Consider the following 19,042-nt stretch of genomic DNA (forward strand, 5'->3'; position numbering starts at 1 on the left):
GCCCACCCTCACCGGGAAGAATTTCCCTCACAACATGTAACCTAAATCTCTCCTCTCTGAAGTTTAAAAACACTTCCCTGTCCTATCACTCTCTGGCCATTCAAAATGCCACTCTCCCTCTTTTTAATAAGCCTTTAAGTACTGAGAAGCCACAGTGCTCATAGGGCTGGTCCCAGTCTGGTTCCCAGATCCACACAGGGAACACGGGGTTTGTGGTGACCAACCTCCTGACACAAACCCTCATCTGAGATTTTTCCTTGGCTGGGAGCAGGAATTGAGTTCCTGACTCCACCAGCAGCATTTGGGTGAGACAGAGCCCAGCCAGAAAAATCCATGGTGAGGAAGGGACGGTCCTGCAGACAGGCTGAACGCTGCCGTATCCCTGCAGGAAGGTTCCCACTGCCCCTCAGGCACAGGTTTGCCATGAGACACCCGGGTGTGGCCAAAGCCCGAGCGCTGGACACGGGACTCGCTGCGTTCCCAGCAGGGATCACCCTCCGAGCCCTGAGCACGCGGGAGCTGCGGGACCCCGCTCCTGTTCGTCCGTCCCCGCACCCACCTCCTGCCCTGCCAATGTCCCGTGTCTGTCCCGGTGTCTGTCCCGGTGTTCCACTGTCTGCCCCGGTGTTCCAATGTCTGTCCTGGTGTCCCAGTGTCTGTCCCGGTGTCAGTCCCGGTGTCTGCCCCGGTGTTCCAATGTCTGTCCTGGTGTCCCGGTGTCGGTCCCGGTGCAGTCCCGGTGTCTGTCCCGGTGCAGTCCCGCTGTCCCGGTGCAGTCCCGCTGTCTGTCCCGCTGTCCCGGTGTCTGTCCCGGTGCAGTACCGGCAGCCGGCGGCCGAGGGCTCCCGAGCCACGCTCAGCGCCCCCGAGCTCCCGGCACGGGCGGGGGAAGCGGCTCGCGGTAAAAGCCCGGCCCGGAGCATCTCCCCAGACCCGCGGCCCCCGCAGCCACCAGCCCCGGCCGGCCGGTGCCCCGGGGCCAGTCCGAGCCCCGGGGGCTCCCCCGGGAGGGATCAGCCCCCCGGTGCTGAGGGACAAAGCCGGGAGCCTCCCGCCGCTGCCGCCGGCCCGGGGCGCTCCCCAGCACCAGCACAAGGCGCAGGGATGCTCCAAGGGATGCTCTGGGGAGCCAGGTCACACCCCGAAATCCCCTCCTGGCCCGTGCCCGGGCTGACGGGCGCTCCGATGCCCCAGGCCAGGGATCCTCCCCGCTGTGGGTGCGAGTTTGAAGCCCCCACACACACAGACCCTAAACTCCCCAGCCCAGGAGCCACTCCAGCCCGGCCTCTTCCAACGCAAACCCAAACCTGCCGAACTTTGCACGTTCTTCGAGCCTTTCCCAGCCCTTCCCGTGGCTCCTCACACCTTGTGCTCTGGCAATGCGGGACATTTTCACCAAACGTTTCCCAGTGACAGAGACCAAAGCTCAGCCCGGCCTCGCCCGGACACGGTCGCTGCCCCATCCCCGCGCCTCCTCCCGCCCTCCCATCCCCCCGTAATTCATTCCCACCGCCCCCCTGCCCGGGCTGGGGGTCACGCAGCAGGGAGAGCCCCGCTGTGTATTGCATCCCAATTTGCCATGCATTTCCACACCATTTGCTTCCTTTTCTTTATGCTGCACTGGGAAGCTGCTCGCTGCCCAGGGGTCCCGGCCACTCCGGGATGGGAACATAACAACAAACATCCAAGGACACGTATTTATTTATGGCACACGGCGTGTGGGGACGCTGCTGCCTCCCAAAATGCCAGTCTGGGGGTGGCACGTGCCCCTCAGACTCCGGCCCAGGGTCACAGGTCCCCGCGGTCCCACCCTGGCAGCTGCCCCGCTCCGAGCGCGGCTGCCGTACCCAAATGAGATGCAGATCTCCGCGCTTGGATTGGCTGGTGCCTTGGGAAAACAGCCACCATTTGCCCACAACAAACATGGCCACCATGGCCGGGCTGGCCACGGCCTCGCCCTCTGCAGTCAGAGACCCCCAGCACCACTGCAGGGAACGGGGCACCCCTGCAATGCACCTGCTTCGGGGGCCCAGCACCAAAACAGGGGCCAGGGCCCTGTGGGAACACCCATGGCCTTGATCCCCACCCTGGACCTTGACCCCCACCCTGGACATCCCAGGCCAGGGCTCCTTGCTTTGCAAGCCCCCAAACCGTGGCCGTGGCCTCACTCAGCCTGGCAGGATGGGCAGGAAGCACAGAGCCCACAGCAGAACTCATTCCCAGCAAAGCCCTGGGTACAGAACACGATTTCCAGCCCAGGGAGCAGCAGCACGGCCCTTTCCCTTCAACAGGCAAAGGGGACTCAGTTCCCCATCCCTTCCTCCGACACCAAACCCCCAGTTCATCCTGACAGCCCGTGCTACAGACATAACACAGGAGGCACGGCATTCCTGGGATGCCTGGCGCGCTCGGGGAAAGCTACAAATTCATGTTCCCTCAGATTAGTTCGGGGGTCTGGCTCTCATTTTGAAGATGACGACAGTTTTCACGGTGATTGGTGAATTTATTGGCCCCGCTGTGACTTTGCTTGGTGGGTGTGTGGGGCCAAGTTATTCAGGAAGTGTTCCTGAGTTTCTCCAGAAAGGTGAAGTCCCTGTCAGGGATGGGAAACAATGAATTCATCAAAAACACACTCACAGGTGGAACCACAGCTTTGGCAGAAGCAGGAGGGCATCTCATCCTGCCCCAGGCAGCAGCCCCAGCTGGGGCAGCCCCTGCAGCTCCATCCAGCAATGCCAGGGAAGCTCCAGGGCTGGGGTGGTCTCCTCTGGCCGACCAAGCAGAACAGGACACCCCAGAAGCCCTGGGGACACCCCACTCTGCCAGGGGTGGAGCCCACGGCAGCCCAGGCACTGCCCAGGATGAGTTTTCAGTAAAACCCTGGGAGGAAAAAGGAGATTTCCAGCCCAGGGAGCAGCACAGTCCTTTCACCCTCAGCAGGAACAGGGTATGTGGCATGGGGGCTGAGCAGCGTTAGGGATCAGTCCCCACAAGGAACCAGGGACAATGCTGATGGCACAGCCCCACAAACGCTGTGGTCCCTAAAGAGACAGAAATGCCAAGGGCTGCTCCCACTTCTGACCCCCAGCCCCTCGCCAGCTCAGCAGACAGCGGATGGAGCCTCTCCTCTCACACAGCCTTCCCTCCCCGCCCCAGGAAGGGAGAGAACAGCGAGCCTAGCCCTGCATCCCCGCGGGCAGCACCGGAACAGCAGCGCTGAGGGGCGGCTGGCAGAGGAGCTCACCCAGCATCACCCAAATCAGGGCTCGTTCATCTCTCAGAGCCCGATCCTGCAGCCAGGAGAGCCCCACCGGCTCCTCATCCTCATCCTCATCCCCCGGCTGCACCCACACGGCCGCGGTGCCGGGATGTCCGTGCACGGCTCAGGCACACGGCGATGGCAGCTCACACAGGGCTGCTGCTAAAATCTGAGAGGGGTCGCACACAAAGAGCCGAGCTGGCAGAAGGTAAATGAACTCAAACAAAAAGTGCGGCGCTGTGTTACAATTCTGTGTCACCTTCGGCTATAAAAATGCTCCTACAGCTCTTCTCGTCAGTGAACGGTAATTGTCAGAGAAAACAATGAAAGGTGACAGCGCCCGACCCAGGACAAGCCCCTGGCACGGACCCGGCACGTCCCCATCCCCTGCGCCCGGCTCAGCCCCGCTCCCTGACGAAGCGCCCAGGTTCCCGTTCCCTCTCAGAGGGTCCCCGTGGTGACATTCCCCCCGCAGCGGGGACAGCCCAGCGCTCCCGCTGCGGCTCCAAACGCTTTTGTAAACCCGGCACGGCTAAACCCGGCATCGCTTACCGGAGACGGCAGTGCCCGGGGTGCGGGCGAGGCCCCACGCAGGACACCCCATGGCCCGTCCGGCTCCCGCTCAGTCCCTGCGCGCCGCGGGCACCCAGGCGCCGGGGCGACGGCAATTCATATCCCTGCGGCTCCCGCACGGCTAAGGGCAGGCTCCGGGCCCGCGGAGCAGAACTCCCTGAGGTGCTGACTCATCTTCTTCCATGCCTGTAAAGCACCATATTTCATCCTTCCACGCCCACAGCGCACAACCGCCGTGCAGCAGCTCCTGGCGCAGCCCCGCACGCCCCGGTGCGCGCGGTGCCGCCGCACCCCCGGCAGCGCTCGGGAGGGACCGGGCGGTACCGAGCAGCGACCGGCACCGCGCGAGGGTCACCACCCCCCTGGGGAATCCTTTATTCTCTTATAATCAACTACTTCAGAACTGAAACGTGCCGCTGCTGCTGCCGCCTGTTCCGGCCCGGCGGGGACCGGCGCTGGCTGCCCCAGCCCCAGGGCGCTTTGTCCCCAGGAGGGACCCCGGGCGGGGGACTCGGAGCCCGGGTTCGAGCAGCAGGAACCCCTGGTGGGGTCGGAGCGGGGGGATCCCCCGCGGGGCCGGCCAGGGAAGCCCCCTACAACACCCGGGGAAACAAAGCCCCGGGCCGGGCCACCCCATTGTCCCCGCTCCGGCCGGGCAGCGGCCGCCCCCGCGCGGGAGGAAGAGGAGGGGTCGCACACAGACAATGCCTCCCCCCACCCCCCACGCCGGATCGCCCCGCCCCCCGCTCCCCATTGGCCGGCGGGGAATTTGGGGACCCCCTCCCCACACACACACACACCCCTCCGCCGTATTGTGCCGGGGGGCGCGCGTGGGTCTGGGGGGGTCGGAGCGCGCGCGGCCGCCGTCGGGGGCGCGCCCGGGGGCTCCCCTTGTGTGTGAGTGCGCGGGGGTGTGCGCGGGGCCATGGAGGAGCTGAGCAGCGTGGGAGAGCAGGTCTTCGCCGCCGAGTGCATCCTCAGCAAGCGGCTCCGCAAGGTGGGAGCCGCCGGCCCGCACCCCCCGCTCCCCCCGCTCCCCGCGCCCGCTAACGCGCCTCTCCCGTCTCTCTCCGCAGGGCAAGCTGGAGTACCTGGTCAAGTGGCGAGGCTGGTCCTCCAAGTGAGCGGGGCGGCGCGGGGCGCGGGGCGCGGAGCGGGGCTGCGCGGATGGCGGAACCATGCGGAGCGGAGCGGGGCGCGGGTACCGCCCGCCCGCCCGCTTTTGTTTGGGTCGTGCCGCTCCTTTTGTTTACAAATAAGCGCGGCCGGGCCCTCCCCGTTACCGCGTGGGGCTCCGCGCCCCCCCCGGCCCGGCCCGGCCCGGCCCGGTCCGACCCCCCCGGCTGTGCCGGCCCCGCGCCCCTCGCCCGCTCTGCTGAAACCGGAGCTCCCCCGAGATGCGCGGGGCTCGCCTCGCCCCGCGGCGCCGTGGCCGCCCCCTTCCCCATCTCCCTCCCCCGGCCCCTCTCCCCTGCCCGCCCCCCGGCTGTGCCGGCCCCCGGTGCGGGCATGTCCCGCTCCGTGCCAGCCCCGCTGTCCCCGGGTGCAGCCCCGGCGGTGCTGGAGCCCGGGGGGCCCGGCCCCTGCTCTCACCCGCTCCGTGTCCTCTATTGCAGGCACAACAGCTGGGAGCCTGAGGAGAACATCCTGGACCCCCGGCTGCTCCTGGCTTTCCAAAAGAAGTGAGCAAACTCTAAATATTTCTGAGCAAACTGTAAAGTCAATTAACTTCTAATTGGCTGCGCGTGTGGTGGAAGTTGTTGGAAGCAGCAGCCTGCAGCTGGCGGGGCCCTTTGTGGCCGGGCCCTTTTGTTTGTCCCCGGAGTCACGGCCCAGGTCCACCTGGAGCAGCCCTGCCCTGGCCGGACAGACAGACGGGGTCTCTGGGCCAGCAGGGCTCTGGGGGAGCTGGGGATCCCGGTCACCACCCGGGGCTCAGGGACCTTGGCTGTGCCTGGGGGGCTGCAGACCCCTGGGGGGAGATGGTGCCTGGGCTTGTGAGACATTAAAGCAAATTTGTGAAGCTCTGGGAGGGTGAGGGAAATAATATCTGGGAGGAAATCTTAGAGGGTGATTTGGATTAGGAGGGATCTTAAAGCTCTTCCCAATCCACCCCATCACTTCCACTGTCCCAGGTTGCTCCATGTGCTGTCCAACCTGGCCTTAGACATTACAGGGGCAGCCACATGTTCTTTGGGCAGCCTGTGCCAGGGCCTCACTGCCCTCACAGGGAACAATTTCTTCTTAATACCCCATCCAATCTTTCCTTCAGTTTGTTGGAAGCTATTCCCTGTGTCCTGTCACTCCAGGCCCTTGTCCAAAATCCCTCTCCAGCTCTCTTGGAGCCTCTTTAAGTGCTGGGAGATGCTCTGAAGTCTCCCTAGAACCTTCTCCAGGCTGAACAACCTGGATGGAGAACAAAATGGTGTCTGTCCTCTGTCAGGTCCATGGCTCCTGCCCGCAGGCAGGCTGAGAACAGCAATCATTCCACAGCCCTTGCACCCCAGGAGCCACTCAGGGAGCAGAGGGGCAGCCAGCTGGCCATGGCAGACATACTGCTGCCAAGTATTTCGACTTTGTAATAATAAAAATCGTTAAATTTTATGATATGATTCAATTATAACTGGTTTCTGGATCCGTTTTTTTCAAGAGAAGGATCTGGTGTTGAGTGCAGACAGGATGGTGTTTAGTCAGCTGGATGTGTTACATCTGAACACCATCCCATTTAAACAGACCTAGGAAGTGAGTACAGTGACCTGAAATGTCCCTGCACCCCAGCCTGGGCCACCGTGGCCAGAGCAGGAGATGCAGGAGAGTCCAGCAGAGCAGGGAACTCACTGAGCTGAGGGAATGCCTTTGCTTTTCCCACTCTCAGCATGGAAGCTCAGCATAGCAGGGCTGGGGGCAGATCCTTCCCTTTGCCTGATCCCCTTGTGCCAGAAAACAGCAGATCTCACCAAGAATTGGCAAAGGCACAGGTTTAGGATGGGTAACACCTCGTGGTCCATCACTGACTGCTGGAGCTGCAGGGATGTTGCTGGTGCAGGCAGGGATGCTCTCTGGTCACTACCTGGCTGCCTCAGTTCCCCCAGATGTGTTTTTATTCCCTGTAAACTCGTCCTCAATCCTCGTTCTCTCCAGGGAGGACGAAAAGGAAGCGCAGAATCGGAAGAGGGGCAAGCGGCCCCGGGGCAGGCCCAGGAAGAACGTGGTGAGTGCTGGCAGGGTGGGAGCCCAGGCTGTGACAGCCCTGGGGGCCCTGGGGCTGGGGGTGGCCTGGAGCACACAGCTCATGCCATCAGCTGATGGATCCCTGAAGGTCAGCTACACAGAGAGAGAGCCTGTGCGTGTCTGAGGGTTGGTAATGCCCACAGCCATTCCTTGGTCGTTGCTGTTAACTCTCCCTGTCTCTGCTGCTTTGCAGGAACCAGAGATGCCTGCGAAAACAAAGTCAAGCAGCTCCTCTTCCTCCACATCCTCCTCTTCGTCCTCCTCCGAGGAAGAGGATGAGAGTGATCTGGAAGCCAAGAGGGGTCCCCGCAGCAGAGAGACGCACCCGGTGCCGCAGAAGAAAGCTCAGATCCTGGTGGCCAAGCCCGACACCAAAGACGCCTCCAGGAAGAAGCGTGGCCGGAAACCTCTTCCCCCAGAGCAGAAGGCGGCTCGAAGGACCGTGAACTTGACAAAGGTGCTGAAAACGTCCCGGAAGGAGGTGGGGGGCAGCGCCAAGCTGGTGGGGAAGCTGCAGCCCCAGCACGGCGCGCAGGGCTCGGGCACGGCCGTGCTGAAGGAGCCGCCGGGCACCTTGGCTGGGCTCAGCTCAGGGGGGTCATCAGTGGAAAACCTGCCCAACATGATGAAGAGCGGCTCGGGCAGCCCCAGCCAGGCCATCAGCTGGCAGAGCTCCATCGTGCACTACATGAACAGGATGTCCCAAAGCCACAGCGCAGCCGAGAGCTCGGCCCTGGGCAGGCTGGCGCTGAAGGCACAGGCAGCCAGCAAGGGCAGCTTAGGGCTGGACTTGAAAATGAGGAGCCAGAAAGGCTCTGGGGAGCTGGGGCTGAACGTGCAGGGACCCAAAACTGCAAAGGCGTCCGGCAGCAGCGCCGGAGGGGACCAGAAATCAGGGTTTGCTGCCGGAGGCCAAATGCTGCCCAACGGCAGCAAGGCGCCATCGAGCTCGTCTGGGGCCGGCCTCCAGCCAGCCTCCAGCCAGGAGCTGAACCTGCAGGCTCTGAACCTGCAGAGTGTCAGAAACGGGCCGGGCGTGGCCAGCAGCCTGCCCCGGCACCTGTGCGGCTCCCTGGCCAGGGGCTCTGCCGGCAGCACGGCCGGCACCGGCGCTGCCAAGGGCGCCAAGGGCGGCACCGCCGGGGCCGGGCTGAGCGCCGCCGGCGCTGGCACCGTCCCGGGGGGGAGCGGTGGCAAGAGCAAGAAGCAGCCACAGCGGGCAGGGGACAGGGACTCGGCCAGAGGGGGCTCGGCCGGCGCCGCGGAGGGACGCGTGGCCGCGGGGAGCCGCAGAGCCTCCGCCCTGTCCGAGGCCAGCACGGGCGAGGACAGCAGCTCGGATTCCGACCGGGATTCGGCCTCCCTGCCAGCCGTGGGTCAGAACATGTCTGTCTCCATCCAGACCAGCCAGGACTGGAAGCCCACCCGCAGCCTGATTGAGCACGTCTTTGTCACCGATGTCACCGCTAACCTGATCACAGTGACGGTCAAGGAGTCCCCCACCAGCGTCGGGTTCTTCAACCTGCGGCAATACTGAGCCGGGAGGGAGAGGAGGGAGAGGGTCCTTCAGCCTCACCCTCACCTGTGCCCAGCTCTTCCATCAGGTTTTTTTTTCTTCAAGTGAACGTGGAGCCCTCATGAGACCTGCTGGAACTCGTGTCTGGGAGGGCTGGACAAGCACGCAGTGAAACCCTCTCCAAGCTGCCCGGGGTCTTGGATTCCCTCCCTGCCTCCTCTGGAGCCGTGCCCCACCTGAGGTGCCATTCTCTGGGAGCAGGGGCACTGGTGCTGCCAGGGGTGCCAGTTTGGAGCCAGGTTCCCTGCACACAGGTCTCTGTGCTTTGGAACAGCAGGTGCCAAGCTCTGCAGCTCGCTGGCCATGCAGCTGCTGAGGGACAGTCTTACACCTAGGAGAGGACTGGGAGGTTCTCTCCTGGGCTTCCTGTGGATCTCTCTGAGCCATGGGGAGCTGCAAGTCAATCCAAATGAGGCAGCTGCTGCTCCCAGCCCTCGAGGCTGTGGGGGGGCAGCTGCATTTGGGGGTTTTTCAGGGTACACTCAGCCCAGCCACCCCCCTGGGCGAGGTCATTTCCAATGATGGGGAACCCACAACGTTTCTGTTGGGGTTTCCAACTGATAGGGAAATATTGTTTACATTTTTTCTTAAGGATTTTTTTTTTTTTCACAAGGGAGGGAAATAACCCCAGTTTCAGATAGGTGAAGCCCTGGGTGCTCCTACCAAAGCAGGTGGCAGAGGTGCTTTTTATGGAGGGTGTCTCCTTTCTGCTGGAGGAAAGTCTTGCCTTGAGAGCCAGCAAGATGCACCAGCTTCTCTGCAGTGACTTGCCTTCCAGAGGAACCTGAATTTCTGGGCAGCCCAGGGAGCCCCCACACCACTCCTCTGCCTCATCCTGGCATTGCCAGCATCTCCAGCTCCTGCTCAGCAGGTTCCAGGCACTGATAGGGACCGAGCTGGGGATATTTTTGAAGCCTTGCAGAACGTGTGAACCCTTCCAGCAGCAGACAGATTGGTGCTGCAACTGCCAGGACACCCAGGACTGCTGCTGCCTGGGTTAGACTCACGCTGATCATCCATGGTTTTCTCCAGAATACTCAGAAGCTGGTCAAGGCCACCTGTATAGGTCTGGAGTGGTGGGAAAGGAGAGGAGAGGAAAGGAAGGCCAGTGGATACCTCAAGATTCTGTTCCCCAAGGAATCAGAGCAGCTGTTCACCTTCCCCTGCCATCCCAGCTTCTGGGGTGCTCCTTTTGGATTGCAATTGCACCCAGTTATGGCTTTTCCACTGCAGCGTTTTCCCTACTGCAGATTTCTCCTACAAGCCAAAATTAGCAGCAGTTCAGGCAGAGTTTAGTAGCATTTGAGGTCATTTTGGTTCTGTTGATGCTGAGTCCTTGTCTCGGGGGCGGTGGCTGCCCTGTCACTCCCTGTGCGCTTCAGACCCTCCACCTGACCAGCAGGTCACTGCTTAGGGGTCACTGGGTGACTGACCTGGCACCAGGGTTGGTGTTTCTCTTTGCCCCAGGCAGGGCCACGCACAGGAGTGTGGATGCATGGACCAAACTGGGGGTACAGGTCCTCCTGACCCCAGTGCAGCAGCCCCCCATGGCCATGGCTGCAGTGGGGTCATTCTCAGGTGATGCCAAAATGTCACAGTCTGTGCCATTTACCTTCCACTGTAACTTTGCCAAGCGAGCTGTGAGGCAGCGTTGGGCTGTGCCACAGAAAGCAGTGCCCAGGCACAGTGGGTGCTGTGTGCTGGTGCTTTGGGAGCAGAGTCAAGGAATGGGAGCATGGGGGTGACCCTGTCACCCACACACCAACTGTTTGCCAGTTTTGTGACTCCAGACTGATCAACAATGTGCCTTTGGGACCGTCCTTACCTCAGCCCTGTCTGTGACACCGGTCCCACCACAGGTTTGTGCCTATGCAAAGCAGGGTGCTGGCAGGGTCTTGGGGAGAGGTGTCCTGGTCCCCAGTGACAGTCCCCTGGTCCCCAGTGGGACTCCAGCTGCCCTGCAGAGCCCTGCAATGCCCCAGGGGAGCTGGCCTGGCAGGGATGCTCCTGCCTGCAGCAGTAAGATCTGGTTGGTTTCTCCACGGGCAGGGGATGAGCTGTGCCAGCAGGTGAGGTGCTGGCTGCTCCCTCCAGAGCTGCTGTCTCAGCTCCCTCCATGCAGGGCCTGGCTCCTGCCTCCTGCTTGGGCAAAGGGGACATGGATCCCAAAACCAGGCACCCCCTGCACCCCCACCCTGCCCAGGCGTGTCCCCCCTGCAGCACAGGACTCTGCTGTCACCACTTGCTATTGTGCCTTTTGCTCACCAGCTGGTTCAATTCCAAAGGTCTAACGACGGTGAAAAGGATAATCCAGGATTTTTATTTGGCCATCTCACCCTACATTTCTTCCGCAGCCCCTTTCTCACTTGGTGTTCTGGGATCTTGGTGCTCCCAGCAGCGCTGGGGAGGCTTGAGTGCACGGTTCCCACTGGGGTTTGCCTCCCAAAGACACACCCTGTGAGTAATTTACTGGAATCTTTGGTGGACAGGGGTTGGAAGACCCCTGGTTGGTGCAGACCCTAGTTATGTACCATTAGGATTCAAGTTCTACCTTTTTTTATTCTTTTTTTTTTTTTTTTTGAGTTTGCTGCTATGGGTTGGCATGTTCAGCCGGGTGTCAGACAGGCAATTAAAGGTTTGTCACTTGTCATTTTCTAAGGGGTTTCCGATGTGGAAAGTCCTGTGGTATTTGTATAGTGAATGGATATTTTCCCCAGGCGTAATCTGGTTAAGCATCCTTGTTGTTTTCCATTGGACTGGAAGAGGTGGCCGATTCAGCCATCATCCCAAGAAACTGAGTCTATTTTTATATATATATTTTGTACCAAAAAAAACCCGGGAGTACACGGAGAGATGGAGATAGTTTAGGGGTTTGGTTTGTGCTGAGTTTCTGAGCTGCGTGTGAAGTGCTCCAGAGCCAGGAGAAAGGTTTTACTGGCAGAAATTTGAGATAGGTGAAAACAAACGATTGTTCTTGTAACTTGTGCCAGTCACTGCTCTGATTTGTACGTTTTAATTAAAGAGAGAGCCAAATCGGTCCTGTATGACACTTATAATTGCTTTAAACTGCAGCTGTTTGTTTGCTTTTTTTTTTTTCTGAGAACAAAAGTCGGGGATGTTACTGCCCTGGGAAAGCATGAGTGCTACGGGAGCAGGACCAGCTCCCCACGCAGCTCCCGGTCCCACCCGGCCCCTCACTCACGTTCCTTGTGCTGTTTTCCAGTGTTCCTGGACACTAACGCTAGTGTAGCCCCCCAGCTCTAGGCTGCTTTTAATTTATTTGCAGGAAAACACTAGGAAAGTGTTACGTCGGGTGGGGGGGTTTGTATGACTTTTCCACACTTCTTTTTTAGCATATCAATAAATATTTTTTTAAACTTTTCAGCCTCGTGTGGTCACTGCTCCGGGAGAGCTCCGGTCCCCTCCCGACCCCCGGCACCGCCTGGAGCCGCCCCGCGCTCCGCGGCACCGCGTTCCCGGCCCGGGATGTGCGAGGGTGTGCGAGGCTGGAACCGGAGCGGGGAAAGCGGAGCGGGGAAAGCCCAGCGCTTTCCCTTTAGGGGTCCGTGCCGGACCCGGCCCCGGGCTCCGCGGCCGCTGGAGCTGCCCCTGCACCTGCGGGACCGGGACAGGGACCGGGAGAGGGACCGGGACAAGGACAGACACCGAGACTGGGACTGGGTCCGGAGCAGGATCCGGGACTGGGACCGGGACTAGGACAGACACCGGGAGAGGTACCGGGACTGGGTCCGGGATAGGAACCAGGACGGACACCGCGACAGACCTCGGGACTGGGACTGGGACCGGGATAGGAACCAGGACGGACACCGGGACAGACCTCGGGACTGGGTCTGGGACCGGGATAGGAACCAGGACGGACACCGGGACAGACCCGGGCCCGGGCCGGCCTGCGGAGGGCGCTGTGCGGCCGTGCAGGGCACGGAGAGCGGCCGCGGGCGCTGCCGTCGGTGCCGCCGTCGGGCGGAGCGGAGCCCCCCGGGCCCGACGCCCCCGGCCCCGCCCCCGGGACCCGCGGCCCGTGTGAACGGGCCCCCCCGCCGGGCCGGCGGAGAAAGGCGCCATTGTGCCGCCCTTCCTCCCGCTGCTGCCGGCACTGGCAGCTCCCGCGGCGCGGGGTCCGCGCCCCACCCGCCCGAGCAGAAAAAGGAGGTTAATGAGGACACGGTTTAAAGACCGCGCCGAGCCCCCCCGGCCCCGCTCGCACACAAAGCCGGGCTGCACGGGCAGCCCCGACCCGCGCCCCGTCGAAGGGCGGAGCGCCGGGACCCGGCCCGGTACCGGAGCGGGCTCGTAGCGGTTCCTCGGACCGAGCCACCACCGCCCCCTCCGGGCACCACGGGACCCCCGGGCCGGCGACATCTGCGGCCGGGGAGCCTCCGCCTCCCCCCGGCCCCGTCGGGCCCCGGGACGCAACGGGCGGCGGGGCACCCACCCCACGCTGCTCCCCGGCACCCCAGGGCCACAAAGGGAAGCCAGACACGTTTCTATTTACAAAGTATATATTTAAACCGACATAAAAAGCAGGTCTCATATGGACATTCACGGCTGGCAGAAGACACGTAGTTAAGCTTCACTTCTGAGACTGAGATTTAGCCAAATCGCTTTTGTACAAGTCTTAGATTTAAATAATTCACACGCACACGCCCGCACGCACACACACGCAGGGTACACGTCGCTATGTACAGACACACAGATACACCCACAGGTACGGATTGCTCCAGGCGTGTGCCGGACACACGGACACGGGGCTGGAGCGGAGCCCCACGGGGCAGGAGCGGCTCCGGGCTCTTTGCAAAGGGAAGGATCCTCCGGCCTTGGCGGCAGCAGGAGCACTAACAGCTCAACCCCCTCCCTCCTCATCCTCCAACAACACCCGCGTCCCGTGTCAGCAGCGGGACCAACGCATCGGCTCTTCGCACAAACCGAGTTAAAAATCTCAATTTTACAAAATATGCCTTAACAAAAAAAAATTTAAAATAAAAAAAAAAAAAAAAGAAAAAACGAACTAGGAACTGTCAGACACGATGGCTCCCTTTGCACAGCCAATCCAGCATCCTGCCAGGCACCTCACGGGTCCCAAAAGAAGGATGGGGAAGGGAAGGGGGCAAGGTGGAGCTGCCAGAGGGCCCTGCAGCAGAAATGCCCCTTGCCCAGCCCCTACGAGCTCCCTGGGCCTTCCAGAGCTCAGGAACAAGGGGCCCTACTCAGCCCAGCCCTCAGGCACTGCCGGGCTTGTGCTTCCCGTGCCACTGAATGCCCAGAGCAAGGTGTGAGGATGGAGCCACCTGCTCCAGCTCAGGCAAGAGCTGCAGCCACAGCCGGGCCCGGGCTCCCTCCCCTGCCAGGAGCTCCGAGCTGGGGGAGCAGCGGAGCAGGGGCACCCCCAGCCCCACAACCAGCAGGGAAACTGCTGCACCTCGTCCAGAGCCTCCCTACCCCAGCCAGGGAGGAGCCCCAGCTCCAGCTCCCAGCCCTGGGAGGAATCCCACAGGCAAACCCAGCACAAAACCCACCCGAGGCTGCGGGGCTGCTCCCCACAGGGATATTTCACCTCTCGGCTGTTCTTTAACCAGCACAAGGAAAGGGAAATATTTATTGTCTCTGAATGCATAAAGGTGACCCCAGGATTTGTCAGGGATGTGGATATTACAAAACACTTTATCAGGAGTCTTCCAACAGTCTGAAGTAAACTGTGATTTGGAATAAAAATATTAATAATCCACTTTCTGTAGCAGAATAAAGTAACTAAATATGGGCAGTGAGATGCTCCCTCCCCAACCTCTCTGGCATTTCAGGAATGTAAACAGAGGGGGGTTTTGTTGGGGTTTTTTGTTTTTGGTGGGTGGGGGAACAGAATCAAGCGACCAGACAAAATGAAAACAGATAGACTCAGCTCAGTCCCATCTCCCACAACTGCTACGACAACTCTATTAAAGTGCATTTCAGTATCACCCCTCAGGAACCTTGCACACACAAACTCCTCTCCTCCGCAAGAAAAGGGAATTCAAGTTAATACTCCAACACTTTTAGCCTTTTTATGGATTTCTGCTTTTCCCCGCCCCGACTTTGTAGCAACATGACTTTTTTTGTTAGACTGGAAACACCCCATCCCCAACAACACTGTGAATTCAAGTGCTCACGTCAACTGTCAAGGGCAACAGTTCAGGACACAGCACACTTGATTGTACAAGCAACACCTTAAATCACAATCAAGAAATCCGGGCACTTCGCCCTGCGAGGGAGCAACAGGGCCCCCTCCACCATCCACAGCATCATATGAAAAATAATAGTTAAAAAAACCCAGCACATACTTAGCTATGAACACCTTATGTACACCGGCTCCTGTGGCAGATGTGTGAACTCGTTAGTTCTCAGTTTTATTGTCCTTTCTAGGAGCAACTGAGCAGTCACTGTTGTCTCCATTTAAATAAAACAACTCAGAGTTGAAATATATATATATATAGATATATATAAGCATTTTTTCTTAAATAACATATTTACATCTAATAGAAAATATAACTCTAGAGATAATCTTTCCAACGAAATGTAAGACGTGAAAAAAAAAAAAAAAACAAAACAAAAGAATGGGTTAATGAATTTAGGACAGTTTCTAAATTCTCTCCAGGACCAAAAACAAAAGGAAAAAAAATTTAAAAGGAAAAAAAAAAAAAAGCATTAAAAAAAAAAAAGAAAAAAGAGAGGCCCACCAAGCTCTACCAAGCTTTTGTCTGGATCTGACTGAAGAAAACCCCAGCACCACCTCCACCAAACTCATCGCTTCTCCTTAAAGAATCCTTGGTCCGTGCTGCTCTCCTTGATGGTGACGGTCAAAAAGTTAGAGGTCACATCAGTTACCACCACCTTCTCCAGGTTGTTGAGCGAGGGGCTCCAGGACTCCTCCTCGGGGTCCCCCAGGATCCTGGAGACGGGGATCCTGGCGATGAGGGAGGGCCGCCCCGCCGGGCCCCCCACGCCGTCGCGGTACAGGCCGCCCACGGCCCCGGGGCTGTGCAGCAGCTTGGGCCCGCCGGGGTCCAGCCCCCCCTGCCCCTTGGGGTCCAGCAAGTCCGCCCGGTGCTTGGCCAGGCGCGGGGGGAAGCTGTCGGGCCCCGCCTCGGCGCGGGTGGGGCCGGGCAGGGCTCCGGGCAGCTCGGGCTCCTGCCGCCGGGCCAGCTGGATCACGCTGTGTCCCGAGCCGAACTTGGCCGCCCCCGCCGCCGCCTCCTCCATCTTCCTGGCCTTCAGGTAGTCCCCCACCTTGTCCCCCGGCTCCCCCAGTTTCCTCTTGGAGGCATCCAGAGTCTCCGCAAGGTCCTTGTAAAGCTCCTTCCTGGGCTTCGGGCCTCTCTTTTTGGGGGTGTCCCCGGCTTTCTCCTCCACGCGGATCACCCGCTCCCGGATGCCGTCGGCCTTGGGGGTGCTGCTGCTGGAGCTGCTCTGGGGGGCCAGGGCTATGTTTCTGAGTCCTTCCCTAGCCCGGGACGTGGAGCCCAGCTCCTGGGGGGACCTGCCAGGATACGGCACCCGGATCCCCCGGGAAGAGTCACTGCGGAATTCGTAGGTTTTGGCTTTGGCTTTTGCCTGGGCCTGCAAAGAAGATAAATCACGCGGTGACTTTATTATCCTGCCATCCGGCTGGGTAATTGCAACTTCCAGGAGGCCACCTTGGAGGGGAGCATCCTCCGAGGGGCCGCACAGGGACCCCTCGCGCGCGGGCTCCGGCCTCCTTACCTTGAGCAGGAAGGTTTTGGGCTTGGGGCCTCGCTTTTTGGGCCCGTAAAGCTCCATTTCTCGCTCCCTAGAGGTGTTAAAAGAACCAAAGCTTCAATTCAGCATAGCTACAAGACAGCAACATATTTACAAGCGCAACTGCTACAGCTAGTAAAGGCCTTGTACCTCTCCTCGAAGGCTGCGAGCAGCCGGGCATCCAGGATGTTCTCCTCGGGTTCCCAAGTGCTGTACCTGGGGGGAAGGCGGGACGGAGAGAGGGAACAGAATAAGGAGCCAGGAGGGGACAAGACAAATAAAATAAAAAATAGGGGCATAAAGGTTCTTGTTCTGGCACAAAGGGGGAGCAGGGGGTGCAGCCAGCATCCCCCCGGCCCCTGCTGCAGCCCCCCGCCGCCCCACGGGCCACTTACTTCTGCGACCAGCCCTTCCATTTGACCAGATATTCCATGCGGCCCTGCGGATGGGAAGCGAGGAAAATAAATATGCGCGGAGCGAAAGCCGCGACTGAACCGCGACCAAACCGCGACCAAACCGCGACCGAACCGCCCCGCAACAAAGGTCCCCCCGCAACGCCCCGAGCGGGGAGCGGAACGCGGGGCGGGGGGGCGGCGGGGGGGATGCAACAATGAAAAATAACGCGGATTTAACACACACACCCCCCCGGGCGCGGATATAACACCGCCCCCCCCTCCCCTCAGGCGCGGGGCGCGGAGGGCGGGAGCGGCGGCGCGGAGCCCGCCCCGCGGCGGGGGGAGGCAGAGCCGCCCCCAGCGGGCCGGGGCCGGGGTGCGGGGGGCCGGGGGCGCGGCGGGGAGGCGGCGGGGGGGCACCTACTTTGCGGATGCGGCGCTTGAGCAGGGCCTCGGCCGCGAAGACGCGCTCCCCGACGGCCGAGAGCTCCATGTTTACGCGGCCGCTCGCAGCGCAGGGGCGGCCCCGGCGCAGCCCAGACCATAATACTCCGCCCGCTGACGTCACCGCGCCCCCCCCGCGCGCGCCGCGCCGGAGCCGGGTGGAATATTCCGCCCGCGCCGCATTGGCCGCGCCGGGCCCCGCCCACCGACGTGCGCCGCGTCCCGATGGGCCGGGGCGGGGCCTGGGGACACGCCCACCCGGGACACGCCCATCAATAGGGACACGCCCCTCTCTGGCCACGCCCCGCTCGGGGGGACGGCCCCGGGAGCGCGGGAGGGGGCGCGGGGGACAAAGGGGCCCGCGGGGCGGGGACGGGGCGGGATGGGGACCTGCGGCCCCGGGGCTGGGCCGGCTGGTTCCGAGGCACCCGCACGGCGCGGAGTGGGGGGCTCCGCGGCCTGGCCCGCCTACCGCTGGTCGGACAAAGAGAGCGGTGTCAGGGCTGGGAGCTCGCCCGTACGAACCGCGCGTCCCGGTACCGCTGGTGCCGCGGAGCTGTCCACGGACAGACGCGGTCGCGCGTGCCGCTCGCCGCCGCCGCCGCTGCGGGAACGCGAATCCTCGCCGGCGACGCGGACGCGACCGGCAGAATGGGGCACGGCTTGGGACCGGTTGCGGTCCCAGCCCGGATGAGAAGTGACCCGGGGCCAGCGGGCGGCCCCACGCAGGATTTGGTCCATCTCCCGCATTATCTGGCGCGGGAACGTGGTTGCACGGCGAGGCTGCCAGCCGGTACCGGGGCGGCTGCCTGCCGGTACCCCCACCGGCTCCCCACTCCGGCTGTGCCTCTCGCCCTGCGGCACGGCGTAGGGAGACATCACCTTCTCCCCAACACGGCCACGGGAGAACGAGACACGCGCGAGTCGCGGGAATCCGGTGCAGCCTCCGGGGGACAGGGGATCCCACGCGACCGGTCCTTACAAGTGGACAGGGACCCAACCCGCCCCCCCGCCGTCGGTGGGAGGCTCCGGGAGGAGCGGGCAGCCCTTCAGCCCGGTCCCGCGGAGTGAAGCGGTTTCCGTGTCCGTGGGCAGCGCCGCGGCTCGGGGCTGCCCCAGAGTGGGACGCGCAGCAGCGCGGTGCGGGCTGAGTGGGCTCCTGCGGCCCCTTTCACGACGGACGAGACCAGACGGAGCATCTCGTGGATCTTTCCCTCGTGTCCCCACCTCGGTCTCTCCTCCGTTAAGGAGCCCGAAGCCTCGGCGGCTGCCACTTTCACACGTGGAAAACCCACGGCTGCAGTGGATCCGGCTGCGCCTGCCCTCTGTGAGACCGTGGCCGCGTCCGCCCGGGGCTGGGGCTACGAGACCCTTCCCCTTCCCCTCCGGGGAACCGCCCGGGGGGCTCCGGGACCGGAGGGTTCCGGCGTTGTTCCCGTCCCGAGGAGCGTTGTTTCCCGGGGATCCCGCCCGCAGCCGCGCCACCCGGCCGGGCAGGGACCTCCAACGGCGGACACGAGTGGGGCTTCGGGACCCCGCGCGGAGCGCCCTTGACTGGACCCCTACGGTTCCACGCGGGACCCGGGGGTCGTGTGTCGGGTCTCCGTGGGCAGATCCCTCCTCCCACCGCCCCCCGGCCGAAATGAAACCGCGCTCCCGAGAGGAGGTGGAGGATTCCCACTCCGCGGCTCCCCTGTACTCCCGCACCGCGCTTGAAGCCCCGCGCCCACGGGAGCCGTCGCGACACGCGAGTCCTGCGTGGCGTGACCGGCCCGAGGGAAAGCGCAATCTCCGCGG

At 61.9% G+C, this 19,042-nt stretch overlaps 3 protein-coding genes across 9 annotated transcripts in view; 1 reads left to right on the top strand and 2 right to left on the bottom strand.

Moving 5' to 3' along the window:
* Positions 1 to 4,161, bottom strand: part of RBFOX3 (RNA binding fox-1 homolog 3) — a 135,852-nt gene extending 131,691 nt beyond the window's left edge. Inside the window, exon 1 of one of the 6 annotated variants that reach the window (XM_056505979.1) lies at positions 3,812 to 4,161. The gene's annotated coding sequence lies outside the window, so the exon portion shown is untranslated. The remainder of the gene's footprint in view (positions 1 to 3,811) is intronic. The other 5 variants (XM_056505990.1, XM_056505985.1, XM_056505974.1 and 2 more) reach the window with 5 other exon arrangements.
* A 596-nt stretch (positions 4,162 to 4,757) lies between these two features.
* Positions 4,758 to 8,600, top strand: CBX2 (chromobox 2). The gene is made up of 5 exons (XM_056506132.1): positions 4,758 to 4,829; positions 4,909 to 4,952; positions 5,449 to 5,514; positions 6,974 to 7,043; positions 7,257 to 8,600. Exons 1-5 carry the CDS (start codon positions 4,758 to 4,760, stop codon positions 8,598 to 8,600), a joined length of 1,596 nt encoding a protein of 531 aa, XP_056362107.1.
* Positions 8,601 to 13,141: 4,541 nt separating this feature from the next.
* On the bottom strand, positions 13,142 to 17,334 carry CBX8 (chromobox 8). Of its 2 annotated transcripts, none has more exons than XM_056506114.1 (5): positions 17,226 to 17,334; positions 16,802 to 16,845; positions 16,557 to 16,622; positions 16,392 to 16,458; positions 13,142 to 16,247 (listed from the first exon to the last, which is right to left on the bottom strand). In XM_056506114.1, exons 1-5 carry the CDS (start codon positions 17,292 to 17,294, stop codon positions 15,432 to 15,434), a joined length of 1,062 nt encoding a protein of 353 aa, XP_056362089.1. In that variant the 5' UTR covers positions 17,295 to 17,334; the 3' UTR covers positions 13,142 to 15,431. The 2 variants fall into 2 exon arrangements, with proteins under 2 accessions (XP_056362089.1, XP_056362088.1); XM_056506113.1 differs by having other exon boundaries at positions 16,392 to 16,482.
* Between the last annotated feature and the right edge of the window lie 1,708 nt (positions 17,335 to 19,042).

This window comes from Oenanthe melanoleuca, chromosome 18 (genome assembly GCF_029582105.1).
Source record: "Oenanthe melanoleuca isolate GR-GAL-2019-014 chromosome 18, OMel1.0, whole genome shotgun sequence".
NCBI lineage: Eukaryota > Metazoa > Chordata > Aves > Passeriformes > Muscicapidae > Oenanthe > Oenanthe melanoleuca.